Raw genomic sequence first — 27,553 nt, 5'->3', positions numbered from 1 at the left:
CTTATTCTAAAATGCAGAAGTGCGCCTGTTTTCACGATGGTTTTAAAACTTCCAATTCAGTCGCTTATGGGAGAAATGACTAGGAATAATTAACGGCAGAAAACGGTCAAACCACTTGGTCTATAAACAAATGTTTGCATGACTATACAGACCAAGTAGAATAATATAATAAGGAAATAAGGAGCAGTTTTTAACATCTAAAATGAATGGAAGTGAATGAGACCGGAAGTCTTGAGCCTAAAAGATTCAAATGGCTGCACCCGCTCCTCGGCAAAGAATAAGGTGAATAGTAAATAAAGACAACATGCGTTGTGAACATATGCTTTTATTGTTTCGACAAATGTCTTTTAGTTGTGTGTTGATGGTTTTGTTTTACATTAGGAGAGCCTGATATGGTAAAACATCACCGTTATTAGAGAAACATTTCCAATGAGCTTCTATTAAAATCTGTTGGCCATTTCAACAAGCATTAATGGAGCTACATAAGCAGTTTATGAATCATTTTCGCAGTGAATGTGTGTGCACTTCCCAGAAAGCTCCTTTAGTAAGCATGTGATGCCCTTGCAGTGCCGTCCACCCACACAAACGACTGCGCTAAAGTGTGTTAGAGAGCAATCCACACACATACACATACACATACACACACACACACACACACACACACACACACACACACACACACACACACACACACACACACACACAGAGAGCTGAATCTCCGGCCAAATTAGTCTTGTTTTGGTCACACTCAGGTTGTGCTGACCAGATGGCCACTCTCTTGGGGAGTGTGTATATGTGCACGTTTGCACATTGTGTGTATGTGTGTGCATGCGAAAGCCTTTCCAAATGCTCACAGCGGGTTTGTGCTGTAGAAGAGGAAGGTGCCACTGTGAACATGATGTATCGCAAGTCAGACCTCACCAAACCTCCACACGGGAGCCCTGGAGAACAGATTGCAGGTAGGTGTTAATTCACGACGGTGCGTGCAGAAATCAAAGGGAACGCTCGCCGTACATGACACTTCTCCACCGAACACATCATTTATTATTCCTTAAAAATGTATCATCATCCTAAAAATATTACCCAGATGAATGGAAGATCTGATTAAATTGGCAATAATCAGCATAATCATACCTATCGCAAATATATATATATATACAGAGCACAGGAGAATCAAAACAATACTAGTCTTTCCATTTACAGACGAACAGGATGTACAAACAGGCAGAACTGCTTTGATTTTTTTTTTTTTTTAAGGGAATGCAAAAAGGAAAACCGCAAACTAAACATTCAGAGGATAAATTAATATCCTGAAAGGACAAACAAAACACTGTTGGTTCCGCCTAGCTGCCAGATGAGTGCGGATAAACAAACTGCGGAGGGTGTGCATCTGTCCACGGAGAACTTCAAAGAACCGGACCCTCCTCGAGTCATTGTGCAAAGTTATAACTTATATACCGATCCCAACCGGAGGTCGAGAATATTCACATGGATTTTCAAAGTCAGCAGTTGTGGACTTTTTAAAAGCAAGTGTTTGTATTGTAAATGAGCTCAAACGCACAGCAGGTTCCTCAAACTCCAGCAGGACGCCGTTCGAGAGACTGAGCGTTGAGTTAGAGACAGATTCGGTCCGATTCGGATGGCGCCCTGCCTGAGGATTGGTCAGCTTGGCTGAGGCTGTTGAGTGCCGTACATTAGAGGAATTATGAAGACTGAGATGTCGTCACCAGAACCCAGACGATCTCCGGCAATTCTCCAGCCTCTGTCTTTTAAGATGCCTCTGGCCTTCATCACCAGGTCTTGAGCTGCCATAGTGTACCTGAAAACAAACAAACAATAGTTCACTAGTAACAGTTTCAGTCAAACAAAGTCACCCAAAATGAAAATTCTGTCAGCATTTACTCCAGTATTATAGTGTTTTTACCACATCTCAGCTTGGAAAATCATCTGTACGTTGTATAGTCTGAGATATATTGAGGTGTCGTCCAGTATTTTACCATGTTTTTACCACATCTTAGCCTGGAAAATCATCTGTATGTTGTATAGTCTGAGATATATTGAGGTGTCATCCAGTATTTTACCGTGTTTTTACCACATCTTAGCCTGGAAAATCATCTGTATGTTGTAAGATATATTGAGGTGTCTTCCAGTATTTGAGTATTTTACCGTGTTTTTACCACATCTTAGACTATACAAGATACAGACTATACAACATACAGATGATTTTCCAGGCTGAGATGTGGTAAAAACACTATAAAATACTCAAATACTGGATGAAATCTCAATATATCTTAGACTATGCAAGATTCAGAGGATTATCCAGACTAAGATGTGGTAAAAACACTGTAAAATACCAGAAGACACCTCAATATATCTCAGACTATACAACATACAGATGATTTTCCTGTCTAAGATGTGGTAAAAACACGGTAAAATACTCAAATAGAGGAAGACACTTTAATATATCTCTGACTATACAACATACAAATGATTTTCCGGTTTGAGATTTTTAAAAGTGTCTTCCTCTATTTCAGTATTTTACCGTGTTTTTAACACATCTCAGCCTGGATAATCATCTGAATCTTGTATAGTCTGAGATATACAGAGGGTTCTTTCAGTATTTGAGTATTTTACAGTGTTTTTTACCACATCTTAGCCTGGAAAAGTATCTGTATGTTGTATAGTCTGAGATATATTGAAGTATTTCCAGCTTTTTACAGTGCTTTTACCACATCTTAGCCTGGGAAATCATCTGTATGTAGTATAGTCTGAGATATATTGAGGTGTCTTCCAGTATTTAACAGTGTTTTTACCACATCTCAGCGGGAACTCATCTGTATGTTGTATAGTCTGAGATATATTGAGGTGTCTTCCAGTATTTAACAGTGTTTTTACCACATCTCAGCGGGAACTCATCTGTATGTTGTATAGTCTGAGATATATTGAGGTGTCTTCCAGTATTTGAGTATTTTACCGTGTCTATTGAGGTGTCGTCCATCATTTCAGTATTTTATAGTGTTTTTACCATGCCTATTGAAGTGTTGATACTTCCTTCTGTTGAACACAATCGAAGATATGCTGAAAAATGAAGGAAAAATGTGTATTTTTGTTTATACTATGGATGTCAATGGCTGCTTTTTCCCCTGACATTCTTCAGAATATCTTGTGTTGTGTTCAACAGAAGAAAAAAAGTCATACAACTTTGGAACCACTTAAGTAATTGGTGAGGATATTTTTATTTTTGTGGGAACTTCCCCTTTAAATTCTTTCATCATTGGCTCACCATCATGTCGTGCCAAACCCGTATGATTTGCTGTTGTGCGGAACAGGTTTGCAGAAAGAAAGTCAGATATGTTTGGATCAACATGAGGTAAATGAAGACCTTTTGAATGTTCAGATGTTCTTTATGTGTCTTGATCATGGTGATGGTTCATGGTTTGTTTGTTTTTGGAGCATTGATCCCAGGATGCCAATGCGTTATTGGTATCTATGGTTCCATCTATGACAATGACTAGAAAACACGTTTTTTTTTTTTTTTTTTTGGTTCTCCAAAATAATCTTTCAACAATCAAATTTTCCTTGGTGTGAGGAATGATTTAGAACAATTTTCCATGAATGTTAAAGGTTTTTAAAGGAACCATAAATGTCAGCCTGATCTCACGAGAAAACGTAAGTATTTTACGTTTTGCCAGTATAGTGGCTAATTCGTACGAATTTGTACGAGTTCAGTCACACGAAATTGTACGATTTTAAAAAGGAGGTGTGGCACCTAACCCCACCCCTAAACCAAACCGTCATTGGGGGATGAGCAAATCGTACTAAATTGTACGAATTAGATCGTACGAATTAATACGAATTAGCCACTAAATCAAAAAGTTACGAATTGCTGTGAGATTGTGTTGTAAATGTCAATATGTAAGCATTATTTTTGATAAAATTTTTTGTTTTACAATTTTGTTTTTTATTGATATGTCATTAACAGAGTTCATACGGTCACGAAAAACCTGGAAAAGTCAAGGAATTTTTACATGGCATTTTCCAGGCCTGGAAAAGTTTTGGAAAAACTGAAAAACCCACAAAGTTTTGGAAAAGTCATTTTTGAATTTTGCGTTTCTGTTTTTTACCATGAAAAAAAAAGAGCCATCTTTTGATCTTCGTTTGAAAATTCAAAAACAAAAAAAACGCACTGAGTTTAATTTTCGTTTTTGAATTTTAGGGTGCTTTCACACCTGTGAATCGATTCAGTTGTTCTGAAACAGAGATTTCAATTGTTACATTGTTGCTCTTTGCTCTTGGAGCGGTTCGCTTTCACTCTGCAAAGTTTCTAATCGGACCAAAAGAGCTAAAACAAGTCACGTGCGAGTAAACTCTCCTCACATTGGTCAGAGTGTCAGGGTTTATTTTGCAGCGTCCCGCTCAGCTGTCAGGAGAGGTGGTGGTTTGGTGGTGATTGACAGGGTGTGCGCGCGACGTGTCTGAGGAGAGACGCAGTGGGGAGGGGTGAGAAGGGTGCGCGACGATGCCTATTTGAGGACCGGGAGGGAGACTCAAGATTACCGGGAGATCATCACTCGTTTGCGGGCATCCGGAGACTCGCGAAACTTCCCGCCCTACTCATAATTCTTTCTTCATATAGCCGTATGCCTATTACATATCTATAAAACACTGTGATATAACTGCGCTCGAATCGGATCGCTTTCTCAGTGCAATCGAACCGCTCCAGGGTTCGTTTCAATCGAGCCGAGACCACCTCATTCAAGCGATCTCGGAGCGATTACTTTGGCGCGGAACAGAGCGAGATTGCCCTGTTCACATATGCCAAACAAACCGCTCTAACTGGGCAAACGAGACACGTTCCGAAACAAAAGTGTAGGTGTGAAAGCACCCTTAAAGCGAAAATCAAAAAGTCTCGTTTCTTAAATGAATATACAATGACCAAAAGATACACTGACCCTGAACGCATTCTGTACTGTAGGAGACACGGCAGGGAGGAGATTGATTGACAAAGGCCTTCAGCCAATCAGGAAACAGAGCACAATGTGCTGTAGAAAAAAAGCATGTCAAACTGCACGAAGAAAGTCTGTGAAACTGCGAGGCCATGAAAAGCGGGACCACTATTTGTTGAGCCAAATTGTAGAACTAAAAATGATTCTTCAATGGCGGCATTATTTCTTCACCCTCTCAAGTAAAACCGGTTCTCTAGATAGAACATCTCCCAGAATAACCCCTGACGCTGTTGGGTCATCTGCAGGGTTTTTTGGGTAGACCTGTTGAGGAACTTGCCTGTGCTGGTCATCTGGGTCACAGTTTCCAAGGAAACCAGAAACAGCATCTGCCACTTCCTGATTGCTCAAGACGTCCCAGAGTCCATCCGTGGCCAGAATCAGGACATCATCAGCGCCGTGTTCAAACTGACAGAGGTTATAGACCTGCACCTGAAGGACACACAACATTACCATATGTTATACTATATATTATATATATCGAGGCAACAATCATAACTAATAGCAAAGTAAAAATAAATGAATAAATATAATAAAAAAATGTAAATATTTGTGCTAATTAAGTAGTAAAATAATATAAAAAATAACACATGCACAATTAAACCCCCCCCATTTGAGATTTTCCACATATCTGCTCATCTGTTATGCTGTTAACCGTGGTAAAATCCCTGTATTGCTTGACTTATAATAAAGCCATCTGCTCTGACAGCGTCTCGGGTGGGTGTTTTTCTTCACATCTAAATTTCCCCTTAAAACAAACACGTTCTCAGTCAATCCCATAATCCCGTTAGCTCTCAGCGATCGTGAGGAAACACAGCGGTTTCATTTCATCACTGGATCTCCATCAACGCAGACGCAGCGTTACAGCAGAGAGCAGGCTTTTAAATGCAAATCAGCAGCAGATCAAGACATGCACGCTGAGAAATAGAGGAGGGGGAAAAGATGCACAGATTTCTCTCACACTATTCATCAGCACAGCACTGCACTAATAAATATGCAAATTATATTGATCATTATTATATCATATAGCATGCATTTGAGTAAATATAAAGACTGATAAATGCATTAAATATTGATTATATAATATTTATATATATATATTATATTCAAATGCAAATCAGCGGAAGATGCACCGTTTTGTCATCAGCTATTCCTCAGCACTACTAATAAATATGCTAATTATATTCATCATTATTATAATAATAAAAATGCATGTGTACATTTAATGATTAATAAATGTATTCAATGCAATGTAGTATTTTTAATAATGCATGGTGAGAAAAAAGGAGGAGGAGATGCACAGATTTTTCTTAAACTTCATCAGCACTGTATTAATAAATATGCAAATTAGATTAACTTTTATGACTAATAAATGTATTCAATATTATATATTAATAATTACAGCAGATATGAGGCTTTTAAATGCAGATCAAGACATGCACAGTGAGTAAAATAAGGAAAAAAACATGCACAGATTTTTCTCAAACTATTCATCAGCACTGTACTAATAAATATGCTAATTATATTAATCATTATAATAATAATAACAACAATGCATGTGTACATTTAATGATTAATAAATGTATTTAATGCTTTTAGTATTTTTAATAATGCATGGTGAGAAATGCACAGATTTTTCTTAAACTATTCATCAGCACTGCACTAATAATATGCAAATTATATTCATCATTATTATAATATTAAAATAAATAGTGTAAATGTAATGATTAATAAATGTCTTAAATATTGATTATATATTAATAATTACAGCAGATATGAGGCTTTTAAATGAAGATCAAGACATGCTCGGTGAGTAAAATGGGAAAAAATATGATGCACAGACTTTTCTCAAACTATTCATCAGCACTGTACTAATAAATATGCAAATATATTAATCATTATTATAATAAAAATGCATGTGTACATTTAATGATTAATAAATGTATTTAATGTTTTTAGTATTTTTAATAATGCATGGTGAGGAAAAAAAGGGGAGATGCACAGATTTTTCTCAAACTATTCATCAGCACTGTATTAATAAATATGCAAATTAGATTAATGATTATTATAATAACACAAATGCATTTGTGTAACTTTTATGACTAATAAATGTATTAAATATTATATATTAATAATTACAGCAGATATGAGGCTTTTAAATGCAGATCAAGACATGCACGGTAAGTAAAATAATGAGAAAAAAAACATGCACAGATATTTCTCAAACTATTCATCAGCACTGTACTAATAAACATGCAAATTATAACAATCATTATAATATTAAAATAAATTGTGTAAATGTAATGATTACATGAACATAATGACAGCAAATATCTGGCTTTTAAATGCAAATCAGAAGCAGATCAAGACATTCACAGCGAGTAAAATGAAAAAAAAAAAACATGCACAGATATTTCTCAAACTATTCATCAGCACTGTATTATTAAATATACAAATTATAGTAATCATTAGTATAACAATACAAATACATTTGTGTAACCTTTATGAATAAGAAATGTATTAAATATTATTTCAAGAGTTCCCACTTAGATATGCTTAGCGTTTATAGCAGGTTTGGCATGCTGTCCCAGGAGAGAACCCTAAGCTCGGAGATACTTGAGCCCAAGGCTCCCGCCCAGTCAATAAGCATATCGGGAGATCCAAGATCAGGTAGGTCTAGAGAGCTCCCCCTTTGAAAAGGGAGGAAAAAGGAGGAGAAGGGGTGGAAGGGGGGATTCTTCCAAAAAGAAGATAGAGCAGTAGGGAGAAAATGCTCCATTTATAGTAAACTAGAATCCCTCTGATTGGATTACTAATGATTACAGATGAGCCGTGCTCAATCATATCATGTGCTCCTCTCAAAATTAGTTTATGAAACTTCACTTAAAAATAATTACAGCAGATACGAGGCTTTTAAATGCAGATCAAGACATACACGGTGAGTAAAATGGGAGAAAACATGCACAGATTTTTCTCTATTCATCAGCACTGTACTAATAAATATGCATATAATAAAACAAAATAAATAAATAAATAATAAAATAAATTGTGTATATGTAATGATTAATATATGTATTCAAAGTTTTTAGTACTAATGTACTAATAAGCAGGGCCAGACGGAATCTGCGGACGTTTTTTTACTATTTCTGTGGAGAATTTTAATAAAAATTTACACATTTACTCAAGTAAATAAACAGAATTAATGATGGGCTAAAAATCAGCGGAATTCTGCGCGTGCAGATTCCGTGTGGGCCTACTAAAAACTAACTATGTCAGTTATGTTAATAATAAAATCATTATTATAACTTAAAATACATTTCTGTAAACTTAATGACTAACAAATGTATTAAATATTGATTATATATTAATAATTACAGCAGATACGAGGCTTTTAAATGCAAATCAGAGGCAGATGAAGACAAGCAAGGTTAGAAAATAAAAAATTAAAAATTAAAAAGCGGGAAAAAAAAGTAAAAAAAAAAAAACCTGCAGAATTTTCTCAAACTATTCGTCAGCACTACTAATAAATATGCAAATTATATGAATCATTATTATAATAATAACAATGCATGTGTACATTTAATGATTAATAAATGTATTTAATGATTTTAGTAGTTTTAATAATGCATGGAGAGAAAAAAAAGGAAGAGATGCACAGATTTTTCTCAAACTATTCATCAGCACTGTATTAATAAATATGCAAATTATATTAATTATTATTATCAAGGGAAAAATATGTTTGTGTAAATGTAATGATTAATAAATGTTTCAAAGTTAAGCATACATACAGTATTCATACTTTTAGATAATACTTTATTAAAAAAATACTGAAAATTTAAACTGTAAGATACATGTATATATACACACACACACACACACACACACATATACATATTTATAACATATACATTTATATATATATATATATATATATATATATATATATATATATATATATATATATATATATAAATTTACACATTTAGAATTGTTTTATACAAATATAAGCAAAAATAAGGAAATATTTAATGATATAATTTAACATTATATTTGTTTTTTTAATAGATTATTGTTTGTTAATTTTATTAAAATACACATACACACACACTTTATTACATTAATTACTCCAATATATTAAATATTAACGTATAGAGATCAATATATGTTAGAAATAACAAGTGAAATTTATAAAAATATTCAATACTAAACTACACATTTAATATACGTACAACTGGAGACATTTCATTCACACTTAAATATATTACATAACAATTAAACAAATAATTAATGTAAAGCAGAACATACTTTAATCAAATTATACTGTAAGTGTAAATAATTATTGTTTTCAATCATAATAATATAAAAAAGATGTATTTTTTAAATGGTTTATTTGCCCTAACAATTACTGCATTTTAAAGTATGTTATATACAGGAATAGACAGACAGATACTAATCTAGTGTTAAAATATTAATATAGAGTTCGTCCTGAACTTCTGACCCAGTGTTTGTGCTGCAGACGGTAAAAGAGCGAGAGAGTCTATCGTTCAGAGTCAGAAAGCTGACACGATTACAGCCCGAGTTACACAAGCAGAGCCGAGAGGAGGAGGAGGAGGAAGAATTAAAGAGGAGCGGATCAAAGAGAAACACTGAGCAGAGAAGAAGATGAACCTGCGCTGAACTTTACACCGACACTGAAGCAGAGATCAAGAGCTGAAGACTGACGAAACGCGGTAAAAACACAGTAAAATACTGAAATACTGGACGACACCTCAATAAATCTGAGACTATATAACTTACAGATGATTCTTCAGCCTAACACATGGTAAAAACATGGTCAGATTAAAAAAAAAAACTGGACGACACCTCAATAGACATGGCAAACACATGGTAAAAATACTGAAATAATGGATGACACCTCAATGGACGCTGTAAAAACACAGTAAAAGTACTCTTAATACTGGACGACACCTCAATAAACCTGAGACTAAATAACTTACAGATGATTCTTCAGCCTAACACATGGTAAAAACACGGTAAAATATTAAAATACTGGACGACACCTCAATAGACATGGCAAACACATGGTAATATACTCTTAATAATGGACGACACCTCAATAAATCTGAGACTAAATAACTTACAGATGATTCTTCAGCCTAACACATGGTAAAAACACGGTAAAATATTAAAATACTGGACGACACCTCAATAGACATGGCAAACACATGGTAATATACTCTTAATAATGGACGACACCTCAATAAATCTGAGACTATATAACTTACAGATGATTCTTCAGCCTAACACATGGTAAAATACTAAAACACTAGACGGCACCTCAATAGATATGGCAAAAACACAGTAAAAATAATGAAATAATAGACGACAACTCAATGGACACTGTAAAAACACAGTAAAAATACTGAACAACACCTCAATAAATCTGAGATGATATAACTTACAAATGATTCTTTAGCCTAAGACAAGGTAAAAACATGGTAAAATACTAAAATACCGGACGACACCTCAATAGACATGGCAAAATCATGGTAAAAATACTGAAATACTGGACGACACCTCAATAGACATGTCATATACTCTTAATAATGGATGACACCTCAATAAATCTGAGACTATATAACTTACAGATGATTCTTCAGCCTAACACATGGTAGAAATACTGAAATAATGAACGACACCTCAATGAACACGGTAAGAACCTGGTAAAATACTCAAATACTAAACGACACCTCAATAGAGATGGTAAACACATGGTAGAAATACTGAAATAATGAATGACACCTCAATAAATCTGAGACTATATAGATTTCAGATGATTCTTCAGACTGAGACATGGTAAAAACATGTTAAAATACTCAAATACTGGATGACATCTCAATAGACACGGCAAAAACACCGAAATAATGAACAACAGCTCAATAGACACAGTAAAAACTTGGACGACAACTCAATATATCTCAGACTATATAACTTTAAGATGATTCTTCTGGCTGAGACATGGTAAAACATAGTAAAATTCTCAAATACTGGACAACACCCTAATAGGCATGGTAAAAACACGGTGAAAAAAATGAAAAACTGGACGACACCTCAATGGACACTGTAAAAACACAGTAAAATACTGAAATACTGGACAAAACCTCAATAAATCTGAAACTATATTACTTACAGATGATTCTTCAGCCTAACACAAGGTAAAAACAAGGTAAAATATTAAAATACTGGACGACACCTCAATAGACATGGCAAAAGCATGGTAAAAATACTGAAATACTGGACGACACCTCAATAAATCTGAGACTACATAACTTACAGATGATACTTCAGCCTAACACATGGTAAAAACATGGTCAAATTTTTTAAAAACTGGACAACACCTCAATAGACATGGTAAACACATGGTAGAAATACTCAAATACTGGACGACACCTCAATGGACGCTGTAAAAACACAGTGAAAATAATGAAATATCACAAGACACCTCAATAAATCTGAGACTATATAACTTACAGATGATTCTTCAGACTGAGACATGGTAAAAACATGGTAAAATACTCAAATACTGGATGACACCTCAATAGACACGGCAAAAACACCGAAATAATGAACAATAGACACAGTAAAAACTGGATAAAAATTGTAAAACAATGGACGACACCTCAATAAATCTTAGACAATATAACTTTCAGATGATTCTTCTGGCTAAAACATGGTAAAACATAGTAAAATTCTCAAATACTGGACAACACCTCAATAGGCATGGTAAAAACACGGTAAAAAAACAAAAAAACTGGACGACACATTAATGGACACTGTAAAAACACAGTAAAATACTCGAAGACACCTTAAAAATGTCTCAGACTATAGAATCTACAGATGATTTTCCAGGGTAAGACATGGTAAAATACTCAATTACTGGACAACACCTCAATGGAGACTGTAAAAACACAGTATAAATACTCAAAAACTGGAAGACACCTCAATAAATCTAAAACTATATAACTTTCAGATGATTCTTCAGACTGAGACACGGTGAAAACATAGTAAAATACTCAAACACTGGGCGACAGCTCAATTGACACGGAAAAACACAGTAAATTTTTTTTTAACAGGACGACATCAATAGAGGTGGTAAAAATACTGAAAATATGAACAACACCTCAATAGACATATTTAAAACATGGTAAAACACTGTTAATACTGGACGACACCTCAATAAATCTGAGACTATATATCTTACAGATGATTCTTCAGCCTAACACATGGTAAAAACAAGGTAAAATATTAAAATACTGGACGACACCTCAATAGACATGGCAAAAGCATGGTAAAAATACTGAAATAATGGACGACACCTCAATAAATCTGAGACTACATAACTTACAGATGATTCTTCAGCCTAACACATGGTAAAAACATGGTAAAATTTTTTAAAAACTGGACAACACCTACATAGACATGGTAAACACATGGTAGAAATACTCAAATACTGGACGACACCTCAATGGACGCTGTAAAAACACAGTGAAAATAATGAAATATCACAAGACACCTCAATAAATCTGAGACTATATAACTTACAGATGATTCTTCAGACTGAGACATGGTAAAAACATGGTAAAATACTCAAATACTGGATGACACCTCAATAGACACGGCAAAAACACCGAAATAATGAACAACAGACACAGTAAAAACTGGATAAAAATTGTAAAACAATGGACGACACCTCAATAAATCTTAGACAATATAACTTTCAGATGATTCTTCTGGCTAAGACATGGTAAAACATAGTAAAATTCTCAAATACTGGACAACACCTCAATAGGCATAGTAAAAACACGGTAAAAAAACAAAAAAACTGGACGACACATTAATGGACACTGTAAAAACACAGTAAAATACTCGAAGACACCTTAAAAATGTCTCAGACTATAGAATCTACAGATGATTTTCCAGGGTAAGACATGGTAAAATACTCAATTACTGGACAACACCTCAATGGAGACTGTAAAAACACAGTATAAATACTCAAAAACTGGACGAGGCCTCAATAGACACTGTAAAAACACGGTAAAATACTGAAATACTGGACGACAACTCAATAAATCTAAAACTATATAACTTTCAGATGATTCTTCAGACTGAGACACGGTAAAAACATGGTACAATACTCAAACACTGGACAACACCTCAACAGACATGGTAAAAACACAGTAAAAAACTGAAATACTGGACAACACATTAACAGACATGGTAAAAAACACTGAATTATTGGATGTCAATATATCTGAGAGTATATAACAGAGCAAGAGCCCATTACTAATACAGGACGCCCCACACAACTGCATTACTGTTGATAAACAAATGAAAAATACTAGAGTCATTTATAGTAAATACTGTGGTATTTTTGAAACATAATAAAGTAAAATGCTTGAATGAATCTTCTGCTAATCTTTGTATAATAAATATGTCCAAAAACACAGAAAAATCATGATCACAAAGGTAATAATTTGGCAAATGTGTGCCAAATGTCTAAATAAAAACAAAGTAATTGATAAATGTTAGGAAACATTCGTGTGTGTGTGTGTGTGTGTGTGTGTGTGTGTGTGTGTGTGTGTGTGTGTGAGAAAAGGGAAAGACCAACCTCAGGCGAGCAGGACAGGAATGGTTTGATGGCGATGTCGGAGTCATGAACCTTCAGGTCGTGATCTCCAAGTCCTCGAGTGATGCCGATGGTGGCTAAAACACGAGCCTGGGCAACAAACACGTTCAATATGTCAACATCAGAAATATCTAGTCAAGCTCAACATCACATAGTCTTGTCCAAGAAGCATCATTATGGAAAAAATATTTCTCAGAATTTGCCTGGGGTGTGAATATTTGGCCTGACTGTATGCATGTGTGTATTTACACAGCTGAAAGCAGAAGTTTACATACACTATATTGAAGGCACATAACCATTTAAAATAAAGTCAGATGTTAATGTGACTAAACCTTTTCTCTTTTAGGTAAGTTAGGATTATCAGATGTGTTTCTGTTCTGCTTATTAATAGCAGAATAATGAGAGAGATATTTTTTTGAGAAATTGTTATAACTTTTCTTGAAAGTCAAGTTTACACACAATAAGATTATTCTGCCTCTGAAGCAGCTCAGATGATGATGTCGAGGTTTTGGAAGTTTCTGATTGGCTAATTGACAACATTTGAGTTAATGTGAGGCACAACTGTAGAATAGTATTGAAGGAAAAGCTCAAACACACTGCTTCCTTGTGTGACAACATGGGAAAATCAACAAGCCAGAATCAACAACAAAGCCAGATTACAATTAGCTGAATGACACTGGGAAAAAGACTGATGTTTGGAGACATGTCCTGTGCTCTGATGAAGCTAAGATTGAACTGTTTGGCCATAATGACCATTTGGAGGACAAAGGGGAAAGCTTACAAGCCTAAAAACACCATTCCAACTGTATGTGGGCGGCAGCATCATGTTGTGGGGCTGTTTTGCTGCAGGAGGGACTGGTCCACTTTACAGCATAGATGGCATCATGAAGAAAGAACATTATGGAGAAATACTGAAGAAACATCTCAAGACATCAGCCAGGACATTACAACTTGGCCACAAATGAGTCTTCCAAACAGACCATGAGCCTGAGCATACTGCCAAATGAGTTCAAATGTGCTTTAAGGACAACAGAGTGAATGTTTTGGAGTGGCCATCACAAAGCCCTGATCTCAATCCTATAGAAAATGTGTGGGGAGAGTTGAAAAAGCTTGTGCGAGCAAGCCAGCCAACAAATCTGACTCAGTTACAGCAATTCTGTCAGGAGGAATGGGCCAAAATTCCTGCAAACTATTGTGAGAAGCTTCTGGAGACCCAAAACATTTGAGCACAGTTGTACAGTTTAAAAGCAAAACTAAAAAAATACCAAAGAAATGTGTGTAAACTTTTGAGTGTCTGAAAATTAATAACAAATTCTCAAAAAATAAATTGTTTCATTATTCAGGCATTAAGCAAATGTAAATAATTTAGGTAATCCTAACAGATCTAAAAAAGAAAATGTTTAGTGTGATTTACCATCAGATAAAAAAAAAAAGTTCCTTTCTTAGAGTGTGTGTAAACTTCTGGTTTCAACTGTATACATATTCATTCATTCATTCATTCATTCATTTTCTTTTCGGCTTAGTCCCTCTATTAATCCCTTTATTAATCCCTTTATTAAACAGCGGAATGAACCGCCAACTTATCCAGCATATATATATATATATATATATATATATATATATATATATATATATATATATATATATATATATATATATATATATATATATATATATATAGGGCTTATTACATACTATACTCCCCCTGTTGGCGTGGGTTTTTTCCGGGTGCTCTGGTTTTCCCACAGTCCAAACACGTGCACTATAGGTGAATTGATGAACTAAACTGACCGTAGTGTATGAGTTTGTGTGTGAATGAGTGGCTGCATCCGAAACCGCATACTTCCATACTATATAGTACGCTAAAATCAGTATGCGAGCCGAGTAGTATGTCCGAATTCATAGAATTCGAAAATCAGTATGCGAGAAGTACCCGGATGACCTACTACTTTCGGCGAGATTCTGGAGTGCGCATCCCATGCACGCTGCGCTATCCCTTAATGCCCCGCGAGCGAATTCATGAATGGGAGTAAAGCGACGCAATTGACGCAGGTAGGTCACATGACCATGATAAAATGGCGGATGTTGTACGTCCGAATTCCATTCATACTTTTCACGTTCATACTGTATAGAACGCACTTTCCTAACGGCCGAGTAGTACGTTTAAATTCAAATGCAGTATCTACTGAGTAGTAGGCGGTTTCGGACGCAGCCAGTGTTTCCCAGTACTGGGTTGTGGCTGGAAGGGTATCCACTGTGTAAAACACGTGCCAGAATAGTTGGCAGGTCAGTCCGCTGTGGCAACCCCTGATAAATAAGGGACTAAATCGATGAAAAATGAATGAATGAAATGCTTATAACAATAATATACTGTTTTCCTGTTTCAAGGTCCATTATTGTTATCCGTTATTATTATCACGTTCATAATATCACGTCACGAGGACCTCAAGCGCCATGTCAAGCATTTTTAGAAGCATTCAGTGTGAATGAGCCCCAATAATACAACTCCCCCTATTGCCCCTGAGTTATTTAAATTACGCATATCTTGGCAGGAAAGTAACACTATTTAGAGGTGTTTGTTTGATGAACTCTGAGCTGAACTCTTGTGACCGTGTCTCAATAGTTTAGTGTTGTGCAGCAAGAACTGCCGTCTCACCTTTTTCCCTTCTCCGTATATGAGCGGGAACTTCAGATCTTCCTCCTGAACAGTCTTGTAGGCCCTGTGCAAAACAACACAACAAACATCAAACAGCAGCCGAGGTGAAGAGAAAACCCAAGACACGTCTGAGACGGTACAGTCGAGCAGGAGAGAGTCAGCTGCGGGACGGCAGGAGAATACTGATGGAGAAATATGAAGCGCTCTGAAAACCTACAGCCACACTACACCAGCGTTTCATAAGGAATAAACATGTTTAATCAGCAAAGACACAATAAATCAAATAAAAATCACAGTGAATAATGAATACTGATCCTAGAAAATGCATTTTTACATTATATTCTTACATATATATGTGTTTTGGAGTATGTGAGAGTAGATTAGAAACTGTTTTTTTTTTCTTAACAAAAATGCTGAGAATTATTATTTCATGCATCATTTATTATTGTTATTATTTTAATAATAGAACATTTCTTCTTAAAATAAGAGTCACATTGCTCAGTCAAATAAAAAACAATATTATAATATGACTTTTTGTAATTAATCAATATAACCAGTGCAATTTAATACACTTTATGTTATTAACATAATTAAATTAAGCAATTATTTTGGTTGCATTAATATGACAGTTGCAACAAAAAAAAATCCTTAATCCATTAATCTACATAACTTTTTTACTATCATTATTATTAAGATTTATTTGAATAATAACATAATTACATAAACAATTAATAAAATAATAGCAGTGATAATAGCCATTCAATTTTATTATAATAGATAATAATAATTATTATAATTTTAATGTATTTTTTTTCTGGTTTGTTAATGTGCTTTAATGATAAAAGCATATAAAAAGATAATGAATTCTGATTGGTCGCCTTACAAACAGTCAGTGAGTCATTCAGTCCATGTCTTATTTAGCAGATTAAATAAACTGACTCATTACAGTAATATGCCCATCACATGACGCCAGAAACTCACCAGCCATTCATGGTGAAGTCTCGATACAGCATCCGCTTCCCAATCTCCCTTTTCGTGACTCTTCTGGGAAACTCCAAGTGTGTGAAATCGCTTCCCAGGAGAGACGGCTGCAGGTGAGCCTGAGAAATAACACACAAACCACAAATATGCTTCACATTAGGGCTGCACAATATATCGCAAAATTATCATTAGCGCTATATTGGATATGCCATATAGATCACACAGACATGTCTTCAGTTAAAAACTAGCCTATAGCAACATCTGCTGTTAAAAAAACTAGCCTAGAGTGCCGTTAAAACTATACTAGAGTGCTGTCTGCTGTTAAAAATTAGCCTAGAGCGCCGTCTGCTGTAAAAGCTGGCCTAGAGTGCCATTAAAACTATGCTACAGCACCATTAGCTGTTTAAAAAAACTAGCCTAGAGCGCCATCTGCTGTTAAAAACCTAGCCTAGAGCGCCATCTGTTGTAAAAACTAGCCTAGTGTTGTTAAAACTATCTTGGAGCGCCATCTGCTCTTAAAAACTATCCTAGAGCGCCATCTGTTGTAAAAACTAGCCTAGAGTGCCGTTAAATCTATCCTAGAGTACTGTCTGGTGTTGAAAATTAGCTTAGAGCGCCATCTGCTGTTAAACACTAGACTAGAGCACCGTCTGTTGTAAAAACTAGCCTAAAGTGTTGTTAAAACTATCTTAGTGTGCCGTCTGCAGTTAAAACTAGCATAGAGCACCATCCGTTGTTAAAAAACTAGCCTAGAGTGCCGTTAAATCTATCTTAAAGTGCTGTCTGCTGTTAAAAATTAGCCTTGAGCGCCGTCTGCTGTAAAACACTAGCCTAGAGCGCCATCTGTTGTAAAACTAGCCTAGAATACCATTAAAACTATCTTACAGCACATCCGTTGTTAAAAAACTGGAGTATTAAAACAAATATATATATATATATATATATATTGCAAAATGATCGCTATCACAATAATTGTACATGCAATTTACATATCACAGATGTTTGATAAATTACACTTATTCTATGCATTGGTTGTTTATGTAAATGTGAACAGAATTGATCAGAATTCTGGATTCACTCACCAGGAACTGAAGCCTTTGGCGCTCAGATTCAGGAGTGAAGGAGCTGGACATGGGAATAAGTTCTCCTGCGCGGACGATCAGAGCCCTGAAACAGATAAAAAAAATTGAAAAAGCAGATTAAGCAGGAATAAAACTCAATACTAGCTGTATAACAATTCACTCAAGCCACAATTTTCGTTTTTCTCATGGTTTACTTTTAGTTTAATTGGATTAATGATATTATACAATAAGTGTCCTTTCATTAGGCTATTTCTCCACGTTACTATAATAAAACTAAATAGGAATTTTTTAACAATCAAATAAGTTACTCCATCTGCTGTCAAACGCTAGCCTAGAGTGCAATCTGCTGTTAAACACTAGCCTAGAGTGCCATCTGCTGTTAAAAACTAGCCTAGAGCGCCGTCTGCTATTAAAAACTAGCCTAGAGCGCCGTCTTCTGTTAAACACTAGCCTAGAGCGCCATCTGCTGTTAAACACTAGCCTAGAGCGCCATATGCTTTTAAAAACTAGCCTAGAGCACCACCTGCTGTTAAACACAAGCCTAGAGCGCCACCTCTTGTTAAACACTAGCCTAGAGCGCCATCTGCTGTTAAAAACTAGCCTAGAGCGCCGTCTGCTATTAAAAACTAGCATACAGCGCCGTCTGCTGGTAAACACTAGCCTAGCGCACAGTCTGCTGTTAAAAACTAGCCTAGAGTGCCGTCTGCTGTTAAACACTAGCCTAGAGTGCCATCTGATGTTAAACACTAGCCTAGAGCACCATCTGCAGTTAAACACTAACCTAGAGCGCCGTCTGCAGTTAAACACTAGCCTAGAGCGATGTCAGCTGTTTAAAAACTAGCCTAGAGCGCCATCTGCTGTTAAACACTAGCCTAGAGCGACATCTGCTGTTAAACACTAGCATAGAGCGATGTCAGCTGTTTAAAAATGAGCCTAGAGCGATGTCAGCTGTTTAAAAACAAGCCTAGAGCGATGTTAGCTGTTAAACACTAGCCTAGAGCGACATCTGCTGTTAAACACTAGCCTAGAGCGATGTCAGCTGTTTAAAAACGAGCCTAGAGCGATGTCAGCTGTTAAACTCTAGCCTAGAGCGATATCTGCTGTTAAACACTAGCCTAGAGCGCCGTCTGCTGTTAAACACTAGCCTAGAGCGATGTCAGCTGTTTAAAAACTAGCCTAGAGCGATGTCAGCTGTTAAACACTAGCCTAGAGCGACATCTGCTCTTAAACACTAGCCTAGAGCGATGTCAGCTGTTTAAAAACGAGCCTAGAGCGATGTCAGCTGTTAAACACTAGCCTAGAGCGACATCTGCTGTTAAACACTAGCCTAGAGCGATGTCAGCTGTTTAAAAACGAGCCTAGAGCGATGTCAGCTGTTAAACACTAGCCTAGAGCGCTGTCTGCTGTTTAACACTAGCCTAGAGCTATGTCAGCTGTTTAAAAACGAGCCTAGAGCGATGTCAGCTGTTAAACACTAGCCTAGAGCGACATCTGCTGTTAAACACTAGCCTAGAGCGCTGTCTGCTGTTAAACACTAACCTAGAGCTATGTCAGCTGTTTAAAAACGAGCCTAGAGCGATGTCAGCTGTTAAACGCTAGCCTAGAGCGATATCTGCTGTTAAACACTAGCCTAGAGCGCCGTCTGCTGTTAAACACTAGCCTAGAGCGATGTCAGCTGTTTAAAAACAAGCCTAGAGCGATGTTAGCTGTTAAACACTAGCCTAGAGCGACATCTGCTGTTAAACACTAGCCTAGAGCGATGTCAGCTGTTTAAAAACGAGCCTAGAGCGATGTCAGCTGTTAAACGCTAGCCTAGAGCGATATCTGCTGTTAAACACTAGCCTAGAGCGCCGTCTGCTGTTAAACAATAGCCTAGAGCGATGTCAGCTGTTTAAAAACTAGCCTAGAGCGATGTCAGCTGTTAAACACTAGCCTAGAGCGACATCTGCTGTTAAACACTAGCCTAGAGCGATGTCAGCTGTTTAAAAACGAGCCTAGAGCGATGTCAGCTGTTAAACGCTAGCCTAGAGCGACATCTGCTGTTAAACACTAGCCTAGAGCGCTGTCTGCTGTTAAACACTAGCCTAGAGCTATGTCAGCTGTTTAAAAACGAGCCTAGAGCGATGTCAGCTGTTAAACACTAGCCTAGAGCGACATCTGCTGTTAAACACTAGCCTAGAGCGCCGTCTGCTGTTAAACACTAGCCTAGAGCTATGTCAGCTGTTTAAAAACGAGCCTAGAGCGATGTCAGCTGTTAAACACTAGCCTAGAGCGACATCTGCTGTTAAACACTAGCCTAGAGGGCCGTCTGCTGTTAAACACTAGCCTTGAGCAATGTCTGCTGTCGAAAACTAGCCTAGAGCGCCATCTGCTGTTAAAATTAGCAATTAAAAACTAGTCAATAGCTCCATCTGCTGATAAAGCTAACCAAAACAAAATGTATCCCTGGTCTTCAAAGGTGTAATTTCAGCATCATTACTCCAGTCTTCAGTTTCCAATGACTCTAATGATTTGATGGCCTAGAAACATTTCTGATGATCAATACTGAAAAAGTTTCACATTGTCTTCAGTCTCTTTAATGTAGAGTCTCACCTGCTGTCACCAGCGTTGGCCACGTACAGTTTCCCCAGTAAAAACATGACGGCGAGAGCAGTGCATCCTCCAGAGATGGCGTACACACACCTCTCTCGAGCAATATGAGCATCCTGATATCAAACACACAGAGAACAAAAATAAATGAGCAACACAGGCTTTTGAAAATCAGTGCAGTCATTCATAATAATGCAGTATTCATATCAGAGATCTGCCTGCCTTCTAGTGGCCATGTGAGTATAATACAGTCTCTTGTGCTCAACGGAAATAAACGTTACAGTAAAAATGAATAAATATGAACATGTACACGTCTGATAAACTTCGACATATGAACTAAGCCTGAATCTGATTCAAGTGAATCGGAATCCATGTGATTTTTTCCTGCATGGGCCAGATCTGATCTGTGCCACATGGAAGAAAAAAATCAGAACGGAGTCACTTGAGCCATGCAGTGTAAACGCAGCCTAAATGACGGCATTGTTTTCTGAAACGCAGCTCTTTGCTTCCCTCCAGTGGCCACAGGAGCTACTACAGTTCCAGACCCATCTCTTTGTTAACCCCTCACCATCTCTTTGAATGCGTTCTCTATGGCTCCCACCACCAGACTCTCCTGCTTGATCTTCTTCTCCATGAAGAAGCGCGGGGCCATGGTGTTTGGGGAGCCCGGAGCCCCGGCGGCCCCCCGGAGTGATGCAGCTCTGGACAGGCCCCGCTGGGAGCCACTGGCAGATGCGTGCAGCTGCGGGTTGGGACTCTCCTCGCCCAGACACGTGGGCGGCTGCAGACCCGGGTCCTGCAGGATCTCCAGCACCTCTTGCAGCTGCTCCTCTATGTGCAGGTGCAGGAATTTGGCAGCGAACACTGCAGCTCCGGAGCCGCCGTGGCCATCGAACAGAGCCCAGTAGTGGAAGTCCAGCTCCTTCACCTCCTGCACACATTTATACATATGAAGTCAGCATTATTCACCCTCCGGTTGATTTTTTTCAGATATTTCCCCAATGATGTTGAACAGATTCAGGAATTTTTCCACAGTATTTCCTATAATATTTTTTCTTCTGGAGAAAGTCTTAATTGTTTTATTTCGGGCTAGAATAAAAGCTTTTTAAATTTATTTCAAGCCATTTTAAGGTCAATATTATGAGCCCCCTTAGGCAATATTAGTTTTGGATCGTCTCCAGAACTAACCACTGTTATATAATGACTTGCCTAATTACCCTAACTTTACCCTAATTACCCTAGTGAAGCCTTTAAATGTCACTTTAAGCTGTATAGAAGTGTCTTGAAGAATATCTAGCCTAATATTTTTCACTGTCATCATGACAAAGAGAAAATAAATCAGTTATCAGTGATGAGTTATTAAAACTATTCTTAGAAATATGTTGAAATAATCTTCACTTCATTAAATAGCAATTGAGAAAAAAAAAATATGCACAGAAATTGACTAGATTTGCTCACAGGGTTGTGGATGGTGTCCAGCACGTCTCCGCTGGGCAGCGAAGAGCGTCTCCGGCTCGGAGTGTAGCTGACGCTGGACGGATCTGCAGGTCTTTTCCTGAGCTCCACCACCTCACAGCAGGCCTGATCCTCATTCAGAGCACTTTTACCAGCGTTGATCACCCTGAAGACACACAGGACATCATATTTATACACAATATCACAATATAAAAGACAAAACGAGTTTTACATTATAATGCTTACTTAAAGGGGAACTTTTATGCATCTTTTACAAGACCAAAAGTCTAAAACTCCACATATATAATCCTCTTAGTCTATGCTGACATTGGGCCCAATCATACACCCGACACAATGTGGTGCAAAACACAGCGCAATAGTCTTTTGGTAGTTTCAGCTTGGCGCAAGAGTGGTTTTGAGGCGTTGCGCTACGCTGTTTAAATAGCAAATGCATTAGCGCTTATTTGTGCGCCCATAGGTGTTCTGCTCTAAAAAGGAAGGCGTTCTGAGGCGGACCGCTGGCGTGTTGATATTTAGAGAAACTATAATAGATTTTTCATTAGACCAAAACAAACCCGGTCTAAACTCCAGCGCAGAGTTGCGCCTCGCTTACACACTGCTTAATACACACAAGAGAGCAATAGGCAAATATCTTTACATATGAAAAAAATGTAAATATTAAGGATATATATAGGATATAATAAGAATAGATATAGAATATAAATATAAAGGATTAAAATATTACAAAACATATTATTTTCTAGCCTACATAAATATGAAAAACCACTGCTTTTATGTCTTCTTCATCTCGGGAGGCTTTTTCAGTTCATTCAAAACAATTTGCTTTTGTATAATGTTATTATTATTAGCAGTATTATTTATTATATCCATATTTATATTTGTTTTATTAAAAACAAGCTTAGATTTGTCCACCGGTCAGGTTTTAGACCATATGGGGCACAGCATGTGTTTTAGGATATAACTCAGGTTTTTGAGCACATTTTGTTATTATTTTTCATTTATTCGTTTGCTAGAAATTAGAACTGAATTTAGAAATAGTTTTGAAACGAATATTTGCGCTTAACAAACAAAAGTATTTATTTATAGGCTCATTGATGTGTGTAAAGGTTTCCCTATCCAAGAGCTAAAGTGAAAGTAAATCCATTATCTCTCATTCTCACGCAGTAGATGCTCTGTTTAACAGTTTTAACTGTGAACTGTTTGCTTGTGAAATGCTCAGTTTTTCCACTTAGACTTACTTTGCGTCCTGTAAATGGCGAATGCGCTCTTGGCGTGACGCAGCTGGCTCTTAAAGGGAATGGGAGATGAGACTCTGATTGGTTTATTCTCAAAACACACCTATAACTCATTAAGAAAATAAACTCAACCCTTTTAGACCATGCGCCACGGCGCAAAGCAGATTTTCCCGTCCGTGAATTAGCAAAAATGCGTCCTGACACGCCCTGAAAGCGTTTGCGCCCTGCATTTTGCGCTCTGCGCATGGACCGTCAAAATAGAGCCCGTTATCTTCAGCAGATCAAACACTCTGATGGCTAATGGACAGACGGTTGCTTCTCACTCAGAGCTGCTGTTTATGCTAATGAGGGAGAGATGGGCACTAGTGGGCGGAGCTTTTCCCCTCTGATGACACGTACAGAGGGAGATTTTTATCTGTTTTTATTAAGTCTGATTGTAATAAAATAGGATTAATACCATTAGAAGTTGGATATAATCACACACTGCTGGCACAAAACTGTTTAAACCCCTTGAAAAAGTGATTTTTGCATAATAGGTGCTCTTTAATTCTCAATTTGTTCAGTTTTAGTGTTTGCGTAGATGCTACACTTTGCCTCTTTAGGTCTCGGATCTCCTCTGGCAGCATTTAAACCTGCTGAATGCCTGTAGATAATGCGCAAGCACCATTATCCATTTATATGAGTCAGAGAGCGAGTCAGAAGAGCTCAAGACAGCATGACGATCACATAATTGCCCCCATCAGGCCAGCGTTTCCACGAAAGCGCTTTCCGCGTCCTCATTTGTTCATGATGCTCAAATGGGGTTTATACAGTCCACAGAGTCCTGAGAAAAGACTCGTGTCATCGAGCGGGAACATCTGAGACGTCACACTCAAACTGCTGGAGATTAATCGGTGCCTGGATTCAGCCTCATTTCTGCCAGCCAATCAGATTTTGGTGTTATAAAAACATACACATATGAATGACTGATGCCGTTTGACTCTCACTGTGGGATTGTGGTAAATGTTTAGTGGATCATTAGCCATGTTTCCATCCAAAGATGTGAATTAGACAGGAATTTTGCATTAAAAGTTTGCAAATAAAGCAACATTTCCATCCAATGAGACACAAAAGAGAACAAAAAGCTCACTTCCTGATAAACTGGATCAAATATCAGACAAAGAAATGTGGTTTTGTGCGGTAGGAGAAGTCAATGTGGTCTACAGTATTTACTTCTCTAATAAATGAGTTGCTCTTCAGAATACAAAGACAAAACACAATGTGGTGGCTTTTGGTGTGTTTGCATCATAGATTATGCTAATTGTTTCTTTACGGATTAAAAGTTTATCTTACCCAGTTGTCACCATAATTTTCAATGCGCATTTCCAAAATTGATGTGCGTCTTGGCATTTACAATGAGAATTTTGTTATGTGATATTCCAAAACGTGCATAGAACAGGTGGATGGAAACATAGCTATAAACAGACTAATGGATCAACACATAGCCCTGTGTCAAAAACTGTTTGCCCTCCTGTTAAAACTTAATTTACTTCTTCCCAGGGCCATTTATATCAAAGTTGATTTTTAGCCGCACCATATTGCTGATTCGTAACATCTGATTTTTATGAGGTGAGTTGTTAGCCCAACGCTCAATCCCCAACGTGGAGGACCAGGACATACACACATATATTACAGACCAGGGGCCTCATGTACGAAGACTTGCGTGGAAATCATACTAAAACATTGCGTACGTACAAAGCTGTAAATGTGCGTACGCAGAAAAAAATTCAGATGTATGAAACACTGCGTACGCCGAATCTCACGCATATTCTTTTGTACATCTGAATGAACGTGAAACTAAGCGCAACATGCACGAGCACAAAACCCCTCCCTGCCTCCTCCCCCGTATGAATATGCTAATGACTATGCTAATGGAAAAACCCAACGAAAAAGCAATGACAAAAGCAAGCAAAAAGAGAAACTTTGAACAGAATGTGAATTGGAGGTGCTGCTTTCGGAGGTAGACCGGAGAAAAGCGGTGTTATTTGCAAGTTTGTTCTCCGGAATTAACAACAAAAGAAAAAAATAGAGTGGGAGAGTTTAGCTGATACGGTTAACACAGTTGGGTCTGAACATCGCACTGAATGCATTAAAAAAAAAAAAGAAATAGTGTGGTTTATATCTGTAAAATGTGGCAGGAAGCTTACCAGACTCAGTGGCGCTACTCGTAAGACGCATGTGATCATGAGTTGACACGTTCGAGCGTGAACTCGGCTCGAATCCAGCGTCTGATGAACTCTTTCTTGTTTTTTCCCCCGCTACATATCAGATTTTGCCAACTATTTATCACGAGAAAGACAAGTAGGAATCATCAATAAGTTCATATCAATAAGCATCATATTTTATTTGCACATTTATTGAATGGAAATGTTTCTGATTCACGCATGCAAATTCATCTTCAGATAGTGTCTTTATAGCAATGTGCGTGCGGTAGATCGCTCAGATTACATTGGGAAAACAGGCGACTGCTGCAAATTGTGCTTTAATGTTTAGCTGCTCAACTGTATGGTATGGAAACCTTATATACCTGCTAGATGAACCCGTCTCATACAGCTGCCATTGCAAGGCTCAGTCACTTTGTAGAGAAGAATTTAACACAACTGCCTCTAGGAGTCGCCAATGGAAATAAAACAGACACGCACAAAAAATGTGCGTACGCCTGCCATGAAGCTGCCGTGAAGCTGCGCACATTCCCACGTTCAGTTCATCGTTAGTAAATCCAAACGTGAGCGATTCTGAGCGTGAAACCTGCCGTACGCAAAGTTTTTGTGTGTATGCAGCGTTGATACATGAGGCCCCTGGGGATCTCAACTGGTTTGGCCATGGGACCCACATTTTTACATGGTCATCGAGCCGCGACCCAAATTTTTAGGAACTAAAATACACTTTTAAGAGTTATACTTAATTTGCACTTATTTGTTAACATAAACAAATAGTGACAGATACATCATAAGAAAATCACCAAGACGTAGAAATAAACACTATTTTATTGCTGTCATTTAACAAAATGGATCAAATTATAGAAATATTACAAAGTAAAAATGACAAATACTGTTAATAACAAACTGTTAATAAAACATGTTTTCTGGTTCTTAAATGTTGTTTTAACTTAGAAGGTTTCATGCTCTCTTGTGAAAGCACCTCACTACATATGACACTGAGGCTTTAAGTCTTTTTTGTCGTCAATATTTTTATCCATTGGCGTAGCGGACGGGCCCGCAGGGCACGCATCGCGGGGGGGCCCCGCGTGATTATGGGGCCCCGCGTCGTTGCGATTTTCAATAATTGAAAATCCACCGGCAACCGCAATAATCAAACTCTTGGGAACAACTGTGGTCGGAACCAAAGTTCACACGTCTGTGTTCTCTGAACACCTCTCAAGCGGTGGACTACTTCATTCTGATTGCTTGCCGCCAATGTTGCCAACTTAGCGACTTTGTTACTAGATTTAGCGACTTTTCAGAGCCCCCTAACGACTAATCTAGCGACTTTTTTGTGTGTTATTGGAGATTTTTTTAGACTGTCATTTGTCCATACTGTACCGTCCCTACTCTTCTCAACGTGCTGCGTGTGATGCCGCCGACCCCTCCCCCGCCTCACAGCACTGACAGGCGGCCCAGTCAGTCCTCTACAGCAGCCTCTTCCACCTGCAGCCCGAGAGCAGATCACCCCTCTGCGTACCGACGACAAATGATTTAGCACAGGCAGCGTGAAGGTATTCCCCTTGTACAGTCAAACCGATCTACTTCTACTTTATTTTAACAATTTAATTGGACCGTTTATTCTTGTTCACAATCACAGATATT

At 37.5% G+C, this 27,553-nt stretch overlaps 1 protein-coding gene across 2 annotated transcripts in view; it reads right to left on the bottom strand.

The window, feature by feature from the left end:
- Positions 1 to 309: 309 nt before the first annotated feature.
- Positions 310 to 27,553, bottom strand: part of ppm1h (protein phosphatase, Mg2+/Mn2+ dependent, 1H) — a 39,436-nt gene continuing 12,192 nt past the window's right edge. The window contains exons 2-10 of one of the 2 annotated variants that reach the window (XM_073942316.1): positions 22,456 to 22,618; positions 21,566 to 21,928; positions 21,001 to 21,113; positions 18,409 to 18,493; positions 17,327 to 17,445; positions 16,346 to 16,409; positions 13,672 to 13,779; positions 5,284 to 5,435; positions 310 to 1,819 (exon numbers count right to left, since the gene is read on the bottom strand). In XM_073942316.1, the coding sequence (XP_073798417.1) occupies positions 1,663 to 1,819; positions 5,284 to 5,435; positions 13,672 to 13,779; positions 16,346 to 16,409; positions 17,327 to 17,445; positions 18,409 to 18,493; positions 21,001 to 21,113; positions 21,566 to 21,649 (882 nt within the window). In that variant the 5' untranslated portion in view covers positions 21,650 to 21,928; positions 22,456 to 22,618 and the 3' untranslated portion in view covers positions 310 to 1,662. 2 annotated transcript variants of the gene reach the window in all.

This window comes from Danio rerio, chromosome 25 (genome assembly GCF_049306965.1).
Source record: "Danio rerio strain Tuebingen ecotype United States chromosome 25, GRCz12tu, whole genome shotgun sequence".
Lineage (NCBI taxonomy): Eukaryota > Metazoa > Chordata > Actinopteri > Cypriniformes > Danionidae > Danio > Danio rerio.
The sequence above is the reverse complement of the archived record's forward strand: the minus strand, read 5'-3'. Positions and strand labels throughout refer to the sequence as shown.